We start from the raw sequence: 20404 nt of genomic DNA on the forward strand, positions 1-20404 counted from the left end.
TTCAGTTGTCTTTGAAAAGCTACCTCAACTTATAAGAGTTTGGTGTGCAGACCAAAAAACAAAACCATCATTTCTTAATTTATAGTGGAAGAACATTCAAATCAAGAAATCAGAATGTTTGTGTTCCCCATTCAGGCTAAGATTTTCCTGGTGTTGGAAAGTCACATCCAGTAGCATATAAAGAACATCTATCTGGGCAAGGTATGCTGGGCTAGACATTTTCCACAAACAATCTAATTTGGTCTATGTGCCAAACTCAATTAAGTTCAGAACACTCAGGCCATCTTACAGGTAAGTAACTCAACAAGGGAGATTTTGAAGGTAAGAAGCAGTCAGGTTGATGTCTAAATCCAGGTCTATATAATACCAAAGTGAGTGCTTTTCCCATTACACCCTGCTGCTTATGTGAGAGTTTTTCTGGTAGCTTCAAGACATCCTTGGTGATATTTTTACTGGCTGTACCTCTTGTACACATTTCTGTTACAGCACTTACTGCAGTAGACACATTCTTATTATTGAAGTCTGTCTTTTCCAGGCTCCTTCCATCTCTGGGTATTCTTGCATCATGTCTTAGTCATTTTACAAAATTGAGTGCAGCCTAGGGCCTGGGCATTTGGTACATGCTTAAACAAATGAAATGGGTCAATAAAAAAAGTCCTCTTAACTTACAGTTAAAATCAGACCTTTTAATGAGTACCCCCTAACTTTTCTCTTCAACGCTTAGTCCCATCCCAATTTCTCCACATTAACATCTTATTCCAAGTTCTTGGTTTCCAACTTTTGTGCCAGACACACTAAAAAGTATTTCCAGCTGATCCCAAAACAACATGTTTTATGTACTGGAAAGGTCTTCCAGAGTTGAGTTTTTGCTTCAACCTAACCACAGTCCACCCTGTTGATTTGTGCACATATTCCCTGTTTTGTTTCATCCTCAGAAAAACTCTGGAGAAAGTGATTTCCCATTTCAAGTTTACTATAAAAATTAGCCCTCAAGATTCAGGGAAAGGGAAAGCTCCAGGCTGAGGTTATAATTTTGTTTAAAGAGACTTTACTAATCATCTTGAGGGTGTACAAGCCCCCTGCAATGATGCTCTAGATGGCCCTGGCGAGGACTGGCCTCTTCTCCTGCCATGGCTTTGGGGAGAGAGGAGCTAGGAACCAGAAGGAGCTCTTTAAAATCACTGGTTTTTTCACTAGTGCCACAAATGATGGGATGTGTGGGTAGAACCAACCCAATTAAGTCAACATATGTTCTAGATGCAGACTCTCTGCAAGACACAGGAGGTGCAATGAAGTGGAAGAAGAGACTCTTTCCTACAAGCCTTTCCTCATTTGAAAAATGACTGATGCCCTTCAAGTGCAGATGAGGGTTTCTGTCTTCCCCTCCAGGCATGATGCTGAGCCAATAATTACACATGGGAAACTTATGTGAAGTTGCCATAAAAAATTCCATGGAGTTTTGTATTCATTTCACAGATATTCCAAGTTATTTTAGTATATACATACATCTCTTCTCTCAGATATCTGGGAAAGATGCCCCATATCAACCCTATAGCTTAGTACAGACCTGGATGAAAAGTTTATACCCTTGAGTATACCCATTCCCTACCAGGAGGAGCTCAGGGCTGGACAATATCTGAAATCTTTTCTAGATCCAAAATTCTTTTATGGGGAGTCAGAAATAAATAAAATCAAAAACAATATGGCTGACATTTGGATCAAAGAGCATATAAATTCAATTTCTTTATTTCAAAACTCTAACCAAATAAAATACTTCTGTGGGCCAGATTCACCCACCACTTATCAGTTCTCAAACCATATTTCTAGTATTTGTATTTTTAGAAAAGTCCCCAGTGGCCTCTCATGATAAGGCATTTGGAAACCCTGAGATAAAGTATGTACAAATTCTTCAGAAACTGTAAACTTGGTTCTAATGCAAGTCATTACAGAGCGTAGCACGATGTCTTTGCCACATATGGTGGTTCAAATGAGATAATGTGTATTGCTTGGTGAAACTCAGGAAGAAAAGTTATCAGACTGGAAGGCATGAAGCCTGCTGCAAATCTCCTTCCTCCAGAGCCTCATCACAGGTATGTTCTAGAACCCTTGTCAGCCTGGAAGCAGGTACAACCAACATGTCAAAGATATTCTTGACCACTCGCCTCTTCTTTCCAGATCCCTGGCTACGCGCTATTCTGGTGCAGAAACAGCTGTGGCAACCAGGGGTTCTCTCTTTCTTCACTTACTCATTCTAGGACTTCTGTGTCCCCGGAGAGACAGATTCTAGTCAAATCTTAAAAAGAGGGGCTATCAGGCTGGAGTCGTAGCTCAGCTGTGGAGTGCTTGCCTAGCATGTATGAAGCCCTGGGTTCAATCCCCCACACTGTAAAAAAGTGGGGTAGAGCTGTCACACACTAGGGCCCCATGCATGGTGTTCTTTTTCAACACGAGTGTTCAAAAACACCTATTTCCTATTTCCTGAGCTTCTCCTGCCTTGCTTTCCTATTTCAGAACAAATGTATCTCCAAGGGGTCTGTTCTTTTGGAGTAGTCCAGTGTAACAAGTTGATATGATAAATAAAGTTTAAGGTCCTAAATTAAGAGTCTCAGGAAATTGGATTCAAGTCTTATTCATGTCTGTGCCCCTATCCCTAGTTTCAGGTCTACATTGGCAGGGGTGAGATGGGACTCAAAGCTACAGGTGAAAAGGTGTCAGGGCTTTAGAATGTACCTGCATTTCAACGGCTCCCCTTATTAACTCAACAAACATTTGTGTACTTATTATATGTAAGGCATACTCTATAAGGACCATTGGTTGTCAAACTTAGGGAACTTCAGCATCATCTAGAGGACTTGTTAAAGCACCAAGTTCTGTATCGCAGATTCTGGTTCAGCAGGTTTGGATGGGCCTGAGAATTTGCATTTCTAACCAGTTCCCAGGGATGGCTGATGCTGCTGGTCTTAGGACCCCATACTTTGAGAACCACTGGTACAGAGCCAAGTAACTGACCTCATAAGATGCAGTCTAAGGTGGTTATACCAAAGAGAATAAAGGAGATTTTCTCTCATTTTTGCAGGTTATGGTGAAAGACACGCAGGGAACACAGAATCCCCTTAAGCTAGTATCTGTGCCTTGCGTCCCCAGAGTCAAGTCCAAACTACGAAGTCAGATGCGTTGCGCCCCTCCCCGCGCAGGCAGCCCTAGAGAGAAGGCGAGAGGAGGGGAGTCGTGCCACCTCCTCTGGGCTGGGGCCCTGCCAACAGCTGGAGGACGGAGGGAAGGGTCCAGGGGCCCGAGGAGCATTCCCCAACAGGCCGCTGCGGGAGAACAGAGGAAGTCACCCCCGCCGCGGCCCCGCCTGCGCCGGCGCTCAGCTAGCGGTCAGGGCGGTGCCGGCGGCAGCGGCGTGGGGCGGGCCGCGGCGACCCCCGGTCCCTCCCCTGGGCCGAGCCGTGGCCGCACTCGCGCCGCCCGGGCCGGGTAGTCGCAGTTGCCGCCACCCGGCTGGCTGGGCCTTGCGGCGCGGAGACCCCGGCGGTGTCGCAGTACCCTCGCGCCCGCAAGCCATGGCCCAGCCCGGCGAGGAGGCTCTGCCCGGACCCGAGACGACTGTGCAGATCCGTGTCGCCATTCAGGAGGCCGAGGACGTGGAGGAGCTAGAAGACGAGGAGGAGGGGGCGGAGACGCGGAGCGCTGGGGACTCGGCTCGGTACCTCAGCCCAGGCTGGGGCAGTGCCAGCGAGGAGGAGCCGAGCCGCGGGCACAGGTAGGCGCGGCGGCGCGGGCCTGGCGGAGGGGGACCCGGAGGCGAAAACGCGAGTCGGGGTAGCTGACAGCGCACTGCTCCTCTACGGGCAGAGCGGTTGAGTCAGCCCCGCCAAGCGGGAAGCGGCTCTGGGTTGTCCCACTGAGTCAGAACCGGCTTTTGGCAGCCGTCTGTTCCCCAGTCCGCAGCTTCTTAACCCGATACGGCTCCAGGGCTAGCGGCGGGTTTCTAAGGGGTGAACGTGGGGTACTCTGGGATCCGGGAGGAAGACCTACATGGGCCAGCCTAGCCATCCCCTCTTCTGGAGGAGACGTCCCCTCCGTGTAGTCTCCCCCAAAGATCCCCTCCCCAAAGCTCATCCCAACCGCCTAGCCTTCATCCCTGAGGCTTGAGAGTGGTCCTTTGGATCCCTCATTGCTGTCATCGCCTTAGGGTGAGAGCAGGCCAGGCACAGACACTTGCTGATGGGACTTCAAGGAGGGGTGATTTCATGGTGGGGAGAGCGCTCTTGCCCTGATTTGAGGTTTTGCTGTTGTACCCATACAACCCCTGCCCCCGCTACCCGCCCCACCCCCGGCCCGGGAATTCCCAGTTTCACATAGCCTTCTCCCCTGGCCGCATCATCTTGCTGCCTGGGGGTAGGGGTGAGATTCCTGGTTGATAGATGACTTGGGGTTGGTATGGCATGGCACCTGTCTAACCTTGCCCCTGGGTCCTGAGCTTTTTGTCCTCAGCCAGATACCTTAGGCTCTGTCCACTAATACCCAGGCCCTTCAGAACTGTGATTGCTGAAAGGAGATACAGCATGGAGTATCCACAGGAAAGACTAGGGCAATGGCAACTTGCAAATTCTAGGAAATGCCAAGAGGCATTCAGTAAGAACCCTCTTTCCTCTGGGACTCTGCACAGGCTTTCAGCTGTTAAGGCTCTGCTGGATTATCCCTGGCAGGCATATATTTAATTCACTGAGAGAATACTAAAGGCAGGGTGTAAGGATACTGGAACCAGAGCCATTCATTCCCCAGTTAAAAGGGTCTGGACTTAGGAACCCAGAGATTCAGGGCAGACTAGAGGAGACAGCTAAGGGAGGAGTAAAGTCCAACCCCACCATTTAGGACAGGAAAACTGTACCACAGCATATGACAAAGGAGATCTATCAGCACTTTGTATATTGAAAAGCCTGATTCATGCGACTCTGTGCTTAGTACTGAGGGTATAAAAATGATGAAACTGCAGTAACTGACAACTCAGTCTTGAGGAGGCACCCACCTAGTCAAATAACTTCAGAGGTCATGTAAAATAGCTCTGCATGGTTTATCCTTTTGACGTTATTTTCTTCTGACTGAGGGCAAATAAATCTGCTCCTATCTTGGAGACTACATTAGCCAGGATTAAAGCCCTACTTATTTCCTAAGCTTGGAAAGATCCCCTGTGAAGGTCTAGGAGAAATTGGTCCTCAATATGGGTGGGCCTCTTGCCTCACCCCTCACACTCTCCCTCCAGAGCTGTCCTTTTTCTTTCTCAGCTCCATGGGCTTGAGGCTGATGGAGCTTTCAGTCTGAAAGCACTTTCTGCTGCCCACTGGCATAGAGTTGACCCCAGAAAAATCCCTGGGGCTCTTGAGGGTAGTGGAGCTGATAGAATCCAGCAGGCAGGAATCCAGAACTTGAGGAGATGCAGCCAAGAACAGGATAAACGCTGTCCCCTGTTTGGACCCAGTCTGGCGTGTCAGCAGCCACCGCCCTGTGTGAATGTTCTCGGCTCCCAGTGCCTACAGGAGAAAGCCCAGATTCCAAAATCTGCTTGTTAAGAAGCTGTACCCACCTACATCATCCCCTCAACCCATGGCTTCTTTCCCTGCCTGTCTTGTTTCATGCTCTTGCAGTATCATTTGCTTCTAATTCACTGAGCATGGGAGCCTGTTTCCTGTCTACATGCCTCTGCACTCCCACCTCTAGATCCTAGTCAGCCTTTCGAACTTCCCTGCCTTCCACCCCAAATCCTTCCTGAGCTAAGTTTGTCTCCTCTGCTCTGTGTTGCTGTAGTGTTCCTTACATTTTAGACCTAATACTTACCACAGTTGTAATTCACTAGTTCTGCCTCCTTCATAAGATATGAGCTCTGTGAATCCAAGGATTATGCTTGTCCTGTTCTCATTGTATCTTCAGCACCCAGCACAGCACCCAGAAAGGAGTAGGTACACTATGAATAGAATGCACGTCTCTGCCGTTGAACTTCCTTCGCCCTGATTGAGAACCATGTTTCTCCCTTCCCCTAGAATAGAGAGTCCTTGAAGGAAGTTGCCTGTCCAAGGCCTCTTCGGGTCTAGTCCCTAGCCTAACACCTGGCTTTCCCCAGGGAAACAAGGGATAAATTAACAATAAAAAAAAATCTTTGTAACTTCTAAATGTTCATTAACCTTCTTCCAATGTCTCACTCATTTAAAAAACCTTTCCTTTTATTTATACTTTCTTAACATAAATTTTCAAAATAAGGAAATATGAAGGAATAGTACTGTGAACATTCATTTACTCATGAATTTAAGTTTAACAGTTGTTATTATTTTGCCATGTTTTTGATGCTTGTTTAATGTGTGTGGATTGCCCCGAACCATTTGGAAGTATGCTATATGTAACAACACAAGATTTGTACCCTAAATATTTTGTTTTGTAACTCTTGATAATGGCATTCTTTATAAAATCATAACACTATTATTCTAGCTAATGAACAATAATTCCCTAATATAATCACTCTGATCATCTAATAGCCAAATTCCACATTCGAGTATTCCCCCAGTTATCTCACAGTTGCCTTTTACAGATGTTACCTTTGACCCTCAAACTAGAACCCAGTCAATCCAGGTTGAGACTTTTGACCATTATGTCTCTCTAGAATCTAGAACATTGCTACCTTTTTTTTTTTTTCTAATGCCTTATTATTTTGAACAGAAGAGGCCAGACCTTGTACTGAATGTCTCATTTTTTGAATTGGTCTGATTACATCCTCATAGTCTCATTGAACTTGCTCCTTTGTACCATGTGCTTCCTATAAACTGAAAGTTAGGGCTGAGCTTTGGATTCAATCCAGATGAAACATTCTGACAAGAACACTTCATAGGCCATGCCTGGAACTTTATGTTGCGTCACCTCAGGAAACATCCCACCCTTAGTGATGCTAAATGTGACTACTTCAGTAAGGCAGATTCTCCATTGTACGGGTATGTTTCTTCCCCTTTGCAATTAGCAAGAAACGTGTAAGTTTGTCCATTTTGTTAGTATGAAGTATCAAATTTATTGATTTACATGTGTTGAACCATCCCTGTGTCCCAGAAATAAGTCCCTCTTGATTGTTGTAAATGATCCTTTTATTTATTTATTCATAAAAGACATGGTGGTCTTGCTATGTTACTCGGGTTGGTCTCGAACTCCTGAGCTCAAGCCGTCCTCCTGCCTCAACCTCCTGAGTAGCTGAGACTACAGGCAGATGTCACCAAGACTGGCAAATGATCCTTTTGCCAGTTATGCTGGCAAAATGATGTGCTGTTAAGTTCGGTTTGCTACTCTTTTGCTTAAGTTTTTTGCATCTATGTTCATCAGAGATTTTGGCCTGTAAATTTCTTTTCTTGTAGTGCTCTTGTCTGGCTTTAATACAAGAGTAATACTGGCCTGGTAAGATGAATTTGGAAGGATTCCCTCCTCCTCAGTTTTTTGGAACAGCTTGGAAAGGACTGATATTTGTTCTTCTGGTAAATGTTTGGTAGAATTTAGCAGTGAAGTCATCGCATCCTGCTCTTTTCTTTGATGGGAGGTTTTTGATTACTGATTCAATCTCCCTACTTGTTATTGATCTGTTTAAATTTTAAGTTTCTTTATAACTTGGTCTTGGGAGGTTGCATGTTTTTAGAAACTTATCTGTGCTTCTAAGTTGGTTTTCTTGTGAATATTCTTTCACATCACCTTCAACTAATGGTGTTAACTTCATTCATGATCCTCACCTGAGTCCATTGCTTCATTGGGAATTACAAATCGGTAATTTTCTAATTTTGCCATTCTTTGTACCTTTATTTTTGGTTAGTGTTCTACAAAAAAAAAGAGATCTGCTTCATTATCTGGATTGATCAAGGGTTAAGGAAAAAATCATTCTCCCTTAATTATCAATTTTCAAAGAGAGTAGTTGGTGTAACAATCATGACAAATACTTCAAATGAGGGACCTCCCTCAAGTTTGAACTTACTTCCTTTCTCACTCATGGATTTTTATTTGCTCACTTTTCAATAATGAGTTATGATCATTATTTTTGATGTGCAAAATGTCTATAATGTAACTCCAGGAACTCCTCACGCTGTTTTCAGTGCATCCTTTAGGAACATGTCTTTGAGCACTTCTTTTCTTTGGGTATCAGATATTGCAGGCTTGATTTGTACTTTCCTACTCCAGGCATGGAGGCCAGCTATTTCCACAGAAATACACAGTTTTTCAAATACTAGTGTGAAAGTGTTTAGGAACCAAGATCTGGAATAAAAGTGCTAATTTCCACTAGGGCATAATTGCTTTTAGGTTCTTTCAATGCAACCAGGATAAATATATATATATGCTTTTGAAAGATAAATTTGTATTGGTAATTCCTATTCAAATTTAACACTACAGGGTTTTTGCCATTTTCTTATTTTATTCTTTATACTGATGATCTTGATTCCTAATGACATTAATATATTTTCTTATTTGCTTTTCTTACAATGTGTCAGAATGATTCAAAATTATAATACTAAGCATTACTATGAATAATAAAACCACTGAACACAATAGCTTTTCATTTAACAAACACACTCATCTAGGTTTCTTTCTCTCTGAAATGTTTCAGGGACATTGCACGAGCTACTTTTTCCCTACTCTGGGTCATAATAATGAAAGGCTCCCTTTATTAATGCCAATTTGCGCCAACTGAGGAACTAAGTGCTTTATATACATTATCTCTAATCCCTACCACAAACCATTGTTTAGATCTGCAGAGCCTTCCACCAGTTATACCCCTTTTCAGGACCTAGGGAATAGGTTGAGCAGCATGGCAGAAGACAGGGTTAGAAAGGAAGGTCATGATCTCCATAATAAATATATAAGAACTGTGGTCCACCCAAACATAGCACATGGCCTCTACTAGTGGCATCTAAAATGAGATTGTTCCTGTGCTGCCTTTTCCAAAGTTGAGAACATACCTGAATATTTTCAACCTGTCTCAGTGAAGAGCGTTTAATTTTTTTTGGTTTTGGCTTTCGTGGTGCCTGGCAAGGACCCCAGAGCCTTGTACATGCTAGGCAAGTGCTCCATCACTGAACTACTCCCCCATTCCAGAACCTTTACCTTTTGACTCTGCCCTCATGTTTTCTATGTTTCATTATCAATTTGGTTGCTGTTTTGGACCATCTCTGATTCATTATCTTATTCTAGAAGTGGGTCAAAAGAAACTTCGCACAGATAGGTAACTATTTGTTTTATCTTGCTGATTCTTTTAAAATTCCTATTATGTGCAAGGCTCTGAAATGGTTTTAGAATGAAAAGAGCCACTGTGAATCCTACCCTCAACTTGGGGTTCAGGGTGCTAATAAGATATGCACATAAGTAGCCACAATACAAATATTCACAGAGATGGGAGCAGCACACCAAGGCAGAGAGTCTGGAAAACTTGTGACACATGGAACTGTGATCTTTCTATTTGCTTGGAATAGAGGATTTGAAAGCAGATAGATGGAAATAAGTTTCGAAGCTAGGTACAGCCAGATTCTAAAGGAATCTGAATATGAAGCTAAGGACTTTAGATTTTATTTAGTAGGTAATAGAAAACCTTTCATTATTAGTACTACTACTATTATTTTTATTAAAGAAAAGCAGTTACATATCATAGCTGTCCTTTAAAACATGTAACATGGCACATAACAGAGGCGGCTGTAGCCCAAAAATATAACACAAGAGCGGGTGGGAGGTGGGAAGACAGAACTCTAGAAAGGCTGTGGTTGGGAAATGTATGAAGGATGCAAGAATAAAAAGAGATGCAAATATCTGGGAGATAATTTAAATTCTTTAGAACCATTTCTCAGCCTCTCTGCCTGCCAATGAAAAGTAGCAGGCAACATATCATTTACTTTCAAGGAGGACAAAAGAAACAAGATTCTTTTCTAAGGGAATTAAATGAACTCACTATGGAGATCTAATAATGCTAAGGTAGAACTGGTAACTGCAGAGTAAAGCCTCCTTTTAGGTAGAAGACCCCAACTGATTGAGTCCCTGCCTGTTCACCCTAAAGAGAAGCCTGCCACTTAGCATGCCCCATCCGTGAAGTACATAGGGCCCCCTAGAAAGAAAATCAATAGGAGCATAAAACCACCCACCCTGCCAAGAAAAGGCAACCCGGACATTCATTCTTCAAAATCAATAGCCAGAGTTTAACTCCCCTTCCTTAAGTGTGGGCTGTATATTGTGATTTTCTTCCAAAGAATATAGTATAGAAGAGGGGAAAAAGGAGTAATTTTGCTGTGGAGAAAGCACCTCAGACAGGTGATCAAGGTTAACATCCACAGTTACTGAGTTTGATTGATAGTTTGTACTCTAATATGATGTGGCTGAGCTTGGAACTTTACCTCTGTGGTCCTCCTCCCCAAATCTCATGATCCTAATCTAATCCTGACAAAAACATCATAGAAATCCCAATTGAGGGACATCTGCAAATACCTGATCAGTACTTTGCAATGCCTGCATGGTCATCAAAAACAAGAAAAATCAGAGAACTCACAGCCCAGGGGAGCGTATGGAGACTTGACAGCTAAATGTAATACGGTATCCTGGAGAGAATCCCGTAGGTAAAAACGAAAAAAAATCTGAACAAAGTATAGAATTTAGCTAATAATAATGTATAATTATTAGCTCACTAATGGTGACAAATGTATCATATACTAAGATATAAGATGTTAGTGATAGGCAAGCCTAATATGGGGTATATGGGAACCTATCTGTATGGTTTTCATAGCTCTTTTGTAAATCTAAAACTGTTCTAAAATAATTTTTTGAAAATAGTTTCTTGAAAATTTTAAATGCAGAAAAAATGAATTGTTTATGTAGTCTCACGAAGCCTATCAGTGGCATGAAAGTTAAATGAGAGAACTGACTCCAGAGGACAAAGAGATGATGATGTTAGAAACAAAAGAGTTTAAAAGAGTCATACTTCAAATAGTATCCTGAGAGAATTTAAGCTATTGCATGAACAAAAAAAGAACAAGATGCTCTTAAAAGGGAACAATCCAAAGGCCAAAAAGAGTTCTTAGAGACTAAATAAATAACTACTGAAATTTAAAAATTCATTAAGAAAGGTTGAAGATAATGCCAATAAAATCTCTTAGTGTGTAAATCAAAGATAAAGGCAAAGATGGATAACATGAGAGAAAAGGTACACATAGGAGATCAGTTCAGGGGAAGTTAACTAACAGGACTTTAAAAAGAGCAATGTAATTTTAGTAAATGACTTCGCCCTGCAGGATACATGTTTATATAGTCATAATAATAAAATAAAACCATAAACTTTTAATTTTTAGTATCTGTAGATGAAACATGGACTGTTAGAGAATAGAATGAAATATTATGAGCCACAGCAAAATGAAATAAAGGTACATCTGATTGAATTTGAAGGGTTGGACGTGGAAGTCATGGTAGAGGAAAAGGTAGGCCAATAATATGCACATCTGTATGGTGAGGAATAGATGAAAAACCAGTTGATGGAATAAGAAACCACTTTAAATGTATTGTTTAAAATAAATAGAAGGCTAATAGAAGGTTGAAAAATAAAAATTTAAAAATTAAAGAAGGGATTTGGGGACATAAGCCACCCCGAATCCTCATTTTGAACATAAATGCAGAACTAGTCAGATAAAATAATGACAAACACATAGAGAATTCTGAGGCCAGCTGATAAGGATGTGAGTAAAACAGCAGGGGACAGGATGGTAATGGGGAGTGAAGAGTTTGAGGTAGACTCAGGGATATTGGTATAATGATTTAACTTACTACAAACGCTTCATTTATCAGGGGTAAATGGACAACAAAAGTGACCCTCCCACCACTACATCCTACTCCCAAACTACAGCAGGCAATGCTATGTAAAAGCTAAACTCAACAAATAAGACATGCCAGGAGGGAGGCAGTGTGATCTCAGTCTCACCAGTGCCTACCCTGGGGCCTCCTGTCTCTCCCCAGGTCTGCCATGCTGGCTTTCCTCACTGAGGATGAACCTGTCTCAGACTGGATTGAGAAGAGGAGGTTTGTCCAGCCAGGTTTGGGCAGACCTCCCGGGGCACACCTCCTCCCCCAACCTGTCCTGTGCCTCTGGACATCACCAAAGAACTTGTTTGTCGCATTCCAGTGCCTCTTCTCCATCTTGGTCTTCTTGCCCTGCTACAGGATCTGGCACCTTTGACCACCTTCTTGATGTTCTCTGTCCCCTTGGGCTTAGGTGACTTTACTTTTATGATTCTTCTGTCCGTGTGTCTTTTGTCACCTCTTTCTCCTCCCATTTCTAATGTACGTATTCTCCAAGCATCTGTCCTTGACTCTACTTTGGGTCACATCTAAACTGGATTCCTCAAGGCAGTGGGCATATGGCTACAAAAGAATAGATTATGTCCCCAGTGATCAAAGAAATCAAATTTCTCTTTATCACAAGTATGGGGGATCTTGTTACAAGACCAAATTACTCTGCAACACTGTCTCCCAGCTACTGAATTTGCAGGTAGGAGCAGTGAAGAGGGAAAAATAAGTAGTCAGTGTGAAAAGCATTTGGCCAATGGCAGATCACACATAAATGTCAGCAGTGGGTCTTGTTATTATAATGATCCTCCATATTTAGTAAAAGCTTGACTTCTTAGATGACTGGGGACAAAATCCATCCCTTTGTGGTTTCATGAGGAGTCTAGTTCACTCATTGCCTCTGAGGAGTCCAGTTTCCTAGGGCTGCCATGACAAAGAGCCACCAACTGGGTGGTCTGGAACAGCACATATGTGTTGTCTCATGGTTCTGGACATCCAGCGTCTGAAGCCAAGGTGTCAGTAGGGTTGTGCTTTCTCTTCAAGGTGCTGGGGAAGGGTCTGTTCCAGGCTTTCCCCTGGCTTCCAGGAGCAATTTGTGGTGGTGTTGGTTTCTGCGATATTACCTCCATCTTCACATTGCATTCTCTGTGTGTGTCTGTGTCCATATTTGCCCTTTTAATAGGGACCCCAGTCATACTGAACTGAGTCCATTCTACTCCACTATGACCTTGTCTCTACTGTTTCCTTCTGCAATGACCCCATCTTCCAATAAGATCAACTTCTGAGCTTCTAATCTAGGACTTCAACATAGGCATGTGGTTCGAGGGCACAGTTCGACCTGTAACTCAGTGTCTCCTTCTGGTCTCAGTGGCACCACTACAAGTGGGGGCGAGAACGAACATGAGGACCTGGAGCAGGAGTGGAAGCCCCCGGATGAGGACCTCATCAAGAAGCTGGTGGATCAGATCGAATTCTACTTTTCTGATGAAAACCTGGAGAAGGACGCCTTCCTGCTGAAGCACGTGAGGAGGAACAAGCTGGGCTATGTGAGCGTCAAGTTGCTCACCTCCTTCAAGAAGGTAGGGTTGATCCTCGGAAGCCACTTCTGGGCTATCAAGGGTGCTGAGGGTTCTGGAAGTCAACTTTTTTTTTCTTCACCTCCCTAGAATCCTGTTGAGTAGCCATTTTTTTGTTGACTCTGAGGCATGAGAAAAATGATGAAGAGAGTGGATTTAGGGTCCTTATTAACAAGATACTTGCACATTATGAAAAGGATCAAGTCTCAGCTGTCCAGTTATGACACACTGTGACTTGTTCATAGGTGAGTGCCTAGGGGGTTGCTGCACCAGGACAGGGGCACTTGAAGGTCTTGACAAATGTCCATAGCCAAGAATTACATGAAATTCAATCTTTTCATTTGTCAATTTGAGTAAAAAAAAGGGAGGGAGTGAGCACCCAGAACCCAGGGAGCTGAGCCTCTCCAAGACTCCAGTGTGCTCTCTGTGTGATGACAAGGTCCTCACCTATACCTCAGAGAGACAGAATGTCTGAGAACTGCTGAAACTGAGCAGCAGACCACTTGTCCCTGTTGTACATAGACCAGCATTTGGGTTCTGAACTCCCTGCTTCTCAGGGAGTTGACAGACCAGTTGGAATAAGAACTCTATGTCTCTGGGGTCAAGTGTATTTACTGGAATGGAAAAGAACCACACGGCCTGTTGCATAATGGGCTGCGTAACAAGTGGGTCCCAGCCAAATTGCCTGTGCACTTTGTCAGAGAGCACTGGGGATGAGCTTTGCTTCTTAGAACCCTTCTCTGCCTCACCCACGGGTGTGCTCTTTTCTCTCCCTCTTCCTCCCCCTCTTTCTCCCCCTCTCTCTCCCTCTCCTTTAATCATGCATCAAACATTCTTTTCATTTGCTGAGTGCTGTGTTAGGTACAGGAGATACAAGATGAATATGGCATTCTTTCTACCTTTGAAAAGCCGACCATCCAATAAAAGGGAGAGAGCTGTGATAGATTACCATATGACCAGAGACAGTCCTACAAAAGACAGAAGAAAGTATTGCTAGGAGTTAGTTGACCAGAGCAAGTAACCCTGCTTGGAGAATTGAGAAATCTCCCCAGAAGTGGTGAAATTGGGATAGGATCTTGGAGGATGAGCAGGAGCCTTTAAGATACAGAAGAGAAAGGGAATTTCATGTCCAGAGAACAGTGAGCAAGCTCTCCCATGAAAAATGTTTGTCAGGGATCCCAAATGAAGCTGCCAGTAGAATTATCCTGCACATTCCTTTAGTGCTCCCCAGGGGCCTCAAAAGTTAGCCTGTTTTGCTTTCCTTTTTAGGCTTCCACTTGTGAATCTATTCAGAAATATTCTTCTCCGTTGAAATTCAGCTACAGAATAGAGACAGATGCTCTAACACCCCCTAAGTAAAAAACTAACACCCTTTTCATTCTAAAGGGTTTCCTGCTAATCATAATGGGAAGCATATGATGAAGGTTATAAAAATAGGGAAATTACAAAGTTTCTGAAAATCTTACCGGAGTTATGGACAAGGGTGGAAGCTGCCTGGTTCCTTTTCTAAGGTGGTACACGGACACTCCTAATGATGGGTCAGTACACAGGCCTAGGGTTCTCTCACTATAACTGAGCTCTCCCAGAGGACCCTGCTGCTGGCTGGCCCTGGAGGGCCTGTGGTCCTGCCAGAGCCTGCTTCTCTCACCTTAGGATGTGGTCTTGCACAAACTTCTCGGGCCTCTGAGTAAGGCAGCACTTGTCTTCCCTCAAGTACTCCTTACTCAGACTTCAGGCTTAGGAGGTAGTTTCTTCTTCTCTCCAGAGTGTTCCTTCCATGTCAGTTTTTGGAGAAGGTTCCACCGTGTCTCACCCCTATAGAGCCATTGCCTGGCTTTCTCACAACCTCACCATGACTAGCAATCATCTTCTTCACACCTGAGTCTGCTCCTCTGCACCCTTGGCCCGTGTCAGAATGATCAGCCCATTGATTCTGTGTGTAGGTGACTTGTGATTCCTGCACCGCAAGCCTAAGTCTGGCCATTTCCTCCAGAGAACATAGTCTAGAGAGACAGGCTCTCTCTCCAGAACCTGTCTGTATTTATTGCTCTACCAAGGTTTCCCTGTTCCACTCAGTTAGTGAGGCTTCCTTTCTTGATTTCCATGAATTTCCCCTGCAGACTCAGGGTACCTGGAGTTCACAGTTCCTTTGCAGAGCGATTTCACTGGCCTGGCCTCAAAGGACTCTGTGATTTCGCCACTCTTGGCTCAGGTCACCTACCCCACCCACCTCCACTGCTTCTTTGGGATGATTCATTTTCCTTGGCTTTCCCTTCACCGGAAGTGGGCCTCTAGAAAATTACTATTTTACAATATAAATATAGCTTTCATATACTGCAACATCAATACACACAGTTTCCATCAAGGGGGGAGGAGGAAGGGATTATTTCATCATTCTTCAAGAGACTCAAGCTGGATTTAATTCCAATTTGAAGCAGTTCATGTCATTTTTCTGGATATATTGCAGAGAAATAGGGAAGATCTTTTGGAACCTTCTCTATATCAAATGCAGAAATATGATTTCAGAAATGTATGTAAATGTCACAATCTCCAAGTCCTATCAAAATGATAGCACCTAAAATTTGAAATAATGACAGCACATAATTATTCTGTGGGAGCAAGGTACTATTCTAAATTTTACATATAATGGTGTGTTTCTGTTTGTGTAATGAAGATTAAATGTATTTAATCTTCATGACACCTCTATGGAGTAGACACTTCTAACATTTTCATTTTACAGATGAGGAAGTTGAGGCACTAAGAGACTGAATGTTGAGATCTCATTGCTAGATGGAGATGAGCCTTGGATCTATGTATAGTACAGCCTTGATCCAACCTATAGGCTTAACCTGTACACTTGTACAGAATTAAATATTTCCATTGTCATGAAGTGTCCTGTTGGACAGCTCTGAACTGTGCTGCCCTCCTCTGCAGTTATAGGAAGTGTTTTCATTCACTAGATATTTGAGTGCCCACACATGTCAGGTATGAGGCTGGATACTCATAGTAGTTACCCACATGTGGAAGAGAAGGAAGGAGATTTGGTAGACAAGGACATTAGGTACCATTTCAGTTTTGCTTTATGTTTTCCAGGTGAAGCACCTTACACGGGACTGGAGAACCACAGCACATGCCTTGAAGTATTCAGTGACCCTTGAGTTGAATGAGGACCATCGGAAGGTGAGGAGGACCACCCCCGTCCCACTGTTTCCAAATGAGAACCTTCCCAGCAAGATGCTCCTGGTCTATGATCTACACTTGTCCCCCAAACTGTGGACTCTGGCCACCCCCCAGAAGAATGGAAGGGTTCAGGAGAAGGTTATGGAACACCTTCTCAAGCTCTTTGGGACTTTTGGAATCATCTCATCAGTGAGAATCCTCAAACCTGGAAGAGAGCTGCCCCCTGATATCCGGAGGATCAGCAGCCGGTACAGCCAGGTAGGGACCCAAGAGTGTGCCATTGTGGAGTTTGAGGAAGTGGAAGCAGCCATCAAAGCCCACGAATTTATGCTCACAGAATCTCAGGGGAAAGAAAACATGAAAGCTGTCCTGATTGGTATGAAACCACCCAAAAAGAAGCCTTCCAAAGATAAGAACCATGATGAGGAGCCCCCTGCAAGCATTCACCTCAACAGGTCCCTGAACAAGAGGGTTGAGGAGCTTCAATACATGGGGGACGAGTCTTCTGCCAATAGCTCCTCTGACCCCGAGAGCAATCCCACATCTCCTATGGCTGGCCGACGGCATGTGGTCACCAACAAGCTCAGCCCTTCTGGCCACCAGAATCTCTTTCTGAGCCCAAACGCCTCCCCGTGCTCAAGCCCTTGGAGCAGCCCCTTGGCCCAACGTAAAGGTGTTTCCAGAAAATCTCCACTGGCTGAGGAAGGTAGACTGAACCCCAGCACCAGTCCTGAGATCTTCCGCAAGTGCATGGATTACTCGTCTGACAGTAGCATCACACCCTCTGGCAGCCCCTGGGTTCGGAGACGCCGCCAAGCAGAGATGGGGACACAGGAAAAAAGTCCGGGGGCAAGTCCCCTGCTGTCACGGAAGATGCAGACTGCAGATGGGTTACCTGTAGGGGTGCTGAGGCTGCCCCGGGGCCCTGACAACACGAGAGGATTTCATGGTGGACATGAGAGGAGCAGGGCCTGTGTATAAATGTCTTCTATTTTTAATACCAGCTCCATTGAAAACACCTTTGTTTTCAAGGTTCTGACAAATACCTGGCATGACGTAGAATGGAATTCAGTCCTCTTTGCAAGATTTTGTATACATGTAGACCTCTTAATTTATATATTTGTAAGGCATATAAATTGTTTGGTACCCATGGTTTTGAGATCATCTTCTAGTTCAGAACACCCATTTGTCCTAGCATGGCCATTATTTTATTTTGATGATGCCCAGTGTGTGTGTGTGTGTGTGTGTGTGTGTGTGATGGCTCTGAAGGGGCTGTGGGACAGAGGGTCCCTGGAGAATGTCTGGCAGCAGGTCCCATTTGGGGACTGTTTTTTTCCCTGCAGTGACTGAGCTGTCCTTGGTTGGCCATGCTAGGCCTTCCTAAGAGCCAAGGTGAGTTTTGTTTTTTAATGGCAAATAGATAAGCTTATAGCATGGTGTCTTATAGGACCAAATGTATGTTTCCTGTCAAGTGAATAAATAATAAAATACCCACTGGGAGTGCTGGCTCTGAGGTCATAGATTGTGCCTGACAAAAATTGTTCCAGTCTGAAAAGGCCATGAGGCCCTGAAAAGCTCACAGGGACACATTTCCTGGGCTCTGGGCTCTCCTTGGGGCTCCCAACAGGGTGTGAGTTCTCTCATCACAGTGAATCTTGCTGAGCAGGCAGCTTAGCTTGTAATGATGTTTCTCCAGATATGGTCCTGGACCAGCAGCGTTGACATCACTGGAAACTTGTTAAAGTGCAGATTCTCAGGCCCACCCAGGCCTACTGAATACGAAACTCTGGGAGAAGAGCCTGGAATCCAGGCTCTGATGTATGTTAGAGAGAGAACCATTGGTGTAGACCAAGGTTGTGGGTCTGGAGGTATCAGTTTGAATCTATTTTTGACCTTGGGAATATACTAACCTCCTTGAGCCTCCTCATTTCCCTGGGAAGTGCTTCATCAGGATGCCTGTGTCTGGGATGTGGTGGGCTTTCCATAACTGTTGGCCTCTTTCCCTTCTCATTGAGTTAATGTCCATTATCATCTGGGAGTAGCAGAAAGAGCACTGGCCTTGATTCCGGTGTTGACTTTCCACCTGCTATTTGGGGGATTTAATAGAACTTGTGGATAAGTATTAAGCAGTAATTATTTGCCTGAAATTATGCTAGGAGCTTTCCATGCATAATCTCATTTGGTCCTCCCAAATAGCCACATGAGAAAGGTCCAGGTATTATCTCTATGATATACCCAAAGAAATAGACTCCATGTGGGTAACTAACTCAGTGGAATTAGCTGGGCTCTGGAGCTCACACTCTTAGCCACCAGATGGTCCTCAATGTTGGGAGCCTCACCATCCGTATTCACAAGATGCAAACCAAAGGTGCTGGGATTTGTTGGGCACCCTCCCATGTGTTAGGCATTCTGTTCGACCCCATACGATATTATTATATTGGTTTTACATGTGAAGCTGCTAAGAAAGGATAATACTTACTTCAAACAATTGTGAAAATGGAAGGATCCATTTAATATAAAGAAGTTATATTTTAAATTATACAGCTATTAATCAATGAGAAGGCGATTTTTATTTGGTTAGTAAGATGATATGTCCTTTAAGTCCCAGAGGAATTCCTACCACCTGATAAATGCCTCCAGTAACTTCTCAGATTTTCCACTACTCCCTGCTGTAGGTAGCCCAAGAGTTTGTGTTTGCACCCCAGCTCTATAATGGCAGCCCTCCCTCCAGCCCCTCCCTCTGCCTCACTCCCTGCCTCTGCTCCCACTGTCCCTGCCTGATCCACCAGCTACTCCTGGACCACCTGGCCATCTGGGCTTCCCTAGCTCTTCCCAGGGTGGTCTCATCCATACAGTTTCACCCTTTTCTGTTCTAACACACACAGAAGCTCTATTTTAGATAAACTCCCGTGGATCACCATTACTTTTTTTAAAATATCTACACCTTCACCTTCTATGTGAAAACAGATGAACTTGGTGTTCCTTCTGTGGTATTATACTGTATGAAAGAGCCCTGAATTTAGAGACAGCAGATCTGAATTCTAGTCGTGGCTTTTCTAAAATAATTATTTGACCTTGAGAAAGTCATTTTTCTCTTAGGTTCATGTTTTCCCCATCCAATCAGTAGCTAACAATCTGATGTTCCTTAAATAATGCCCATGAAAGTGTGAACTGGGAGAGAAAGTACCTGAAAGGCACTTTGCAGATGTTGGTTATTATTTGTTCTGCTCTCTGATCATCTCTTCCAAAGACAAACCATCTTCCTTCTCTCCATGTGGTTATTATTATTATTATTATTATTATTATTATTATGTTCTAATTAGTTTCACATGACAGTTGAATGCATTTATACATTTTGATAGATCATACATAGAGTGTAACCTCTCATTTTTCTGATTATACATATTGTAGGATCACATTGGTCACGCAGTCATATACATACATGAGGTAATAATGTCTGTTTCACTCTGTTATCAACCTTCTTCCATACCCCCTCCCCTCCCTTCACTCCCCTCTACCCAATATAAAGTAACTCTATTTTCCCTACCCCACCTTATTGTGAATTAGCTTCCACATATCAGAGAAAACTTTCAGCCTTTGGATTTTTGTGTTTGGCTTATTTGGTTTTTCACCCTAGCTTCACGCTAGAATCATCTGGACAGCCCACCTGAAGATATTCTAATTTAACAGGTTCTGGAGTGAGGCTGCCTCCCGGATTATGATAGGCAGGCAGCATTGAGAATCTTGGGCCCATTGCAATAAGGAAGGAAGCCTTTGGGACGTTCGTTCCTTTCTCCTCCTTCAGGGCTTGGTCC

The 20404-nt window shown here is 43.7% G+C and overlaps 1 protein-coding gene across 1 annotated transcript; it reads left to right on the top strand.

Moving 5' to 3' along the window:
• Positions 1–3301: 3301 nt before the first annotated feature.
• Positions 3302–18096, top strand: Larp6 (La ribonucleoprotein 6, translational regulator). Its single transcript, XM_047534582.1, has 3 exons — positions 3302–3766; positions 13202–13412; positions 16503–18096. Exons 1-3 carry the CDS (start codon positions 3567–3569, stop codon positions 17568–17570), a joined length of 1479 nt encoding a protein of 492 aa, XP_047390538.1. The 5' UTR covers positions 3302–3566; the 3' UTR covers positions 17571–18096.
• Positions 18097–20404: the final 2308 nt, after the last annotated feature.

The sequence above is a fragment of the Sciurus carolinensis genome, chromosome 2 (genome assembly GCF_902686445.1).
Source record: "Sciurus carolinensis chromosome 2, mSciCar1.2, whole genome shotgun sequence".
Lineage (NCBI taxonomy): Eukaryota > Metazoa > Chordata > Mammalia > Rodentia > Sciuridae > Sciurus > Sciurus carolinensis.

Excerpts from the sequence above, each read along its gene's own strand:
- Larp6 (XM_047534582.1), top strand. The coding sequence starts at position 3,567 with ATGGCCCAGCCCGGCGAGGAGGCTCTGCCCGGACCCGAGACGACTGTG. Across the intron at positions 3,767-13,201 it reads GAGCCGAGCCGCGGGCACAG|TGGCACCACTACAAGTGGGG; the intron begins GTAGGCGCGGCG and ends TTCTGGTCTCAG. Across the intron at positions 13,413-16,502 it reads TGCTCACCTCCTTCAAGAAG|GTGAAGCACCTTACACGGGA; the intron begins GTAGGGTTGATC and ends TATGTTTTCCAG.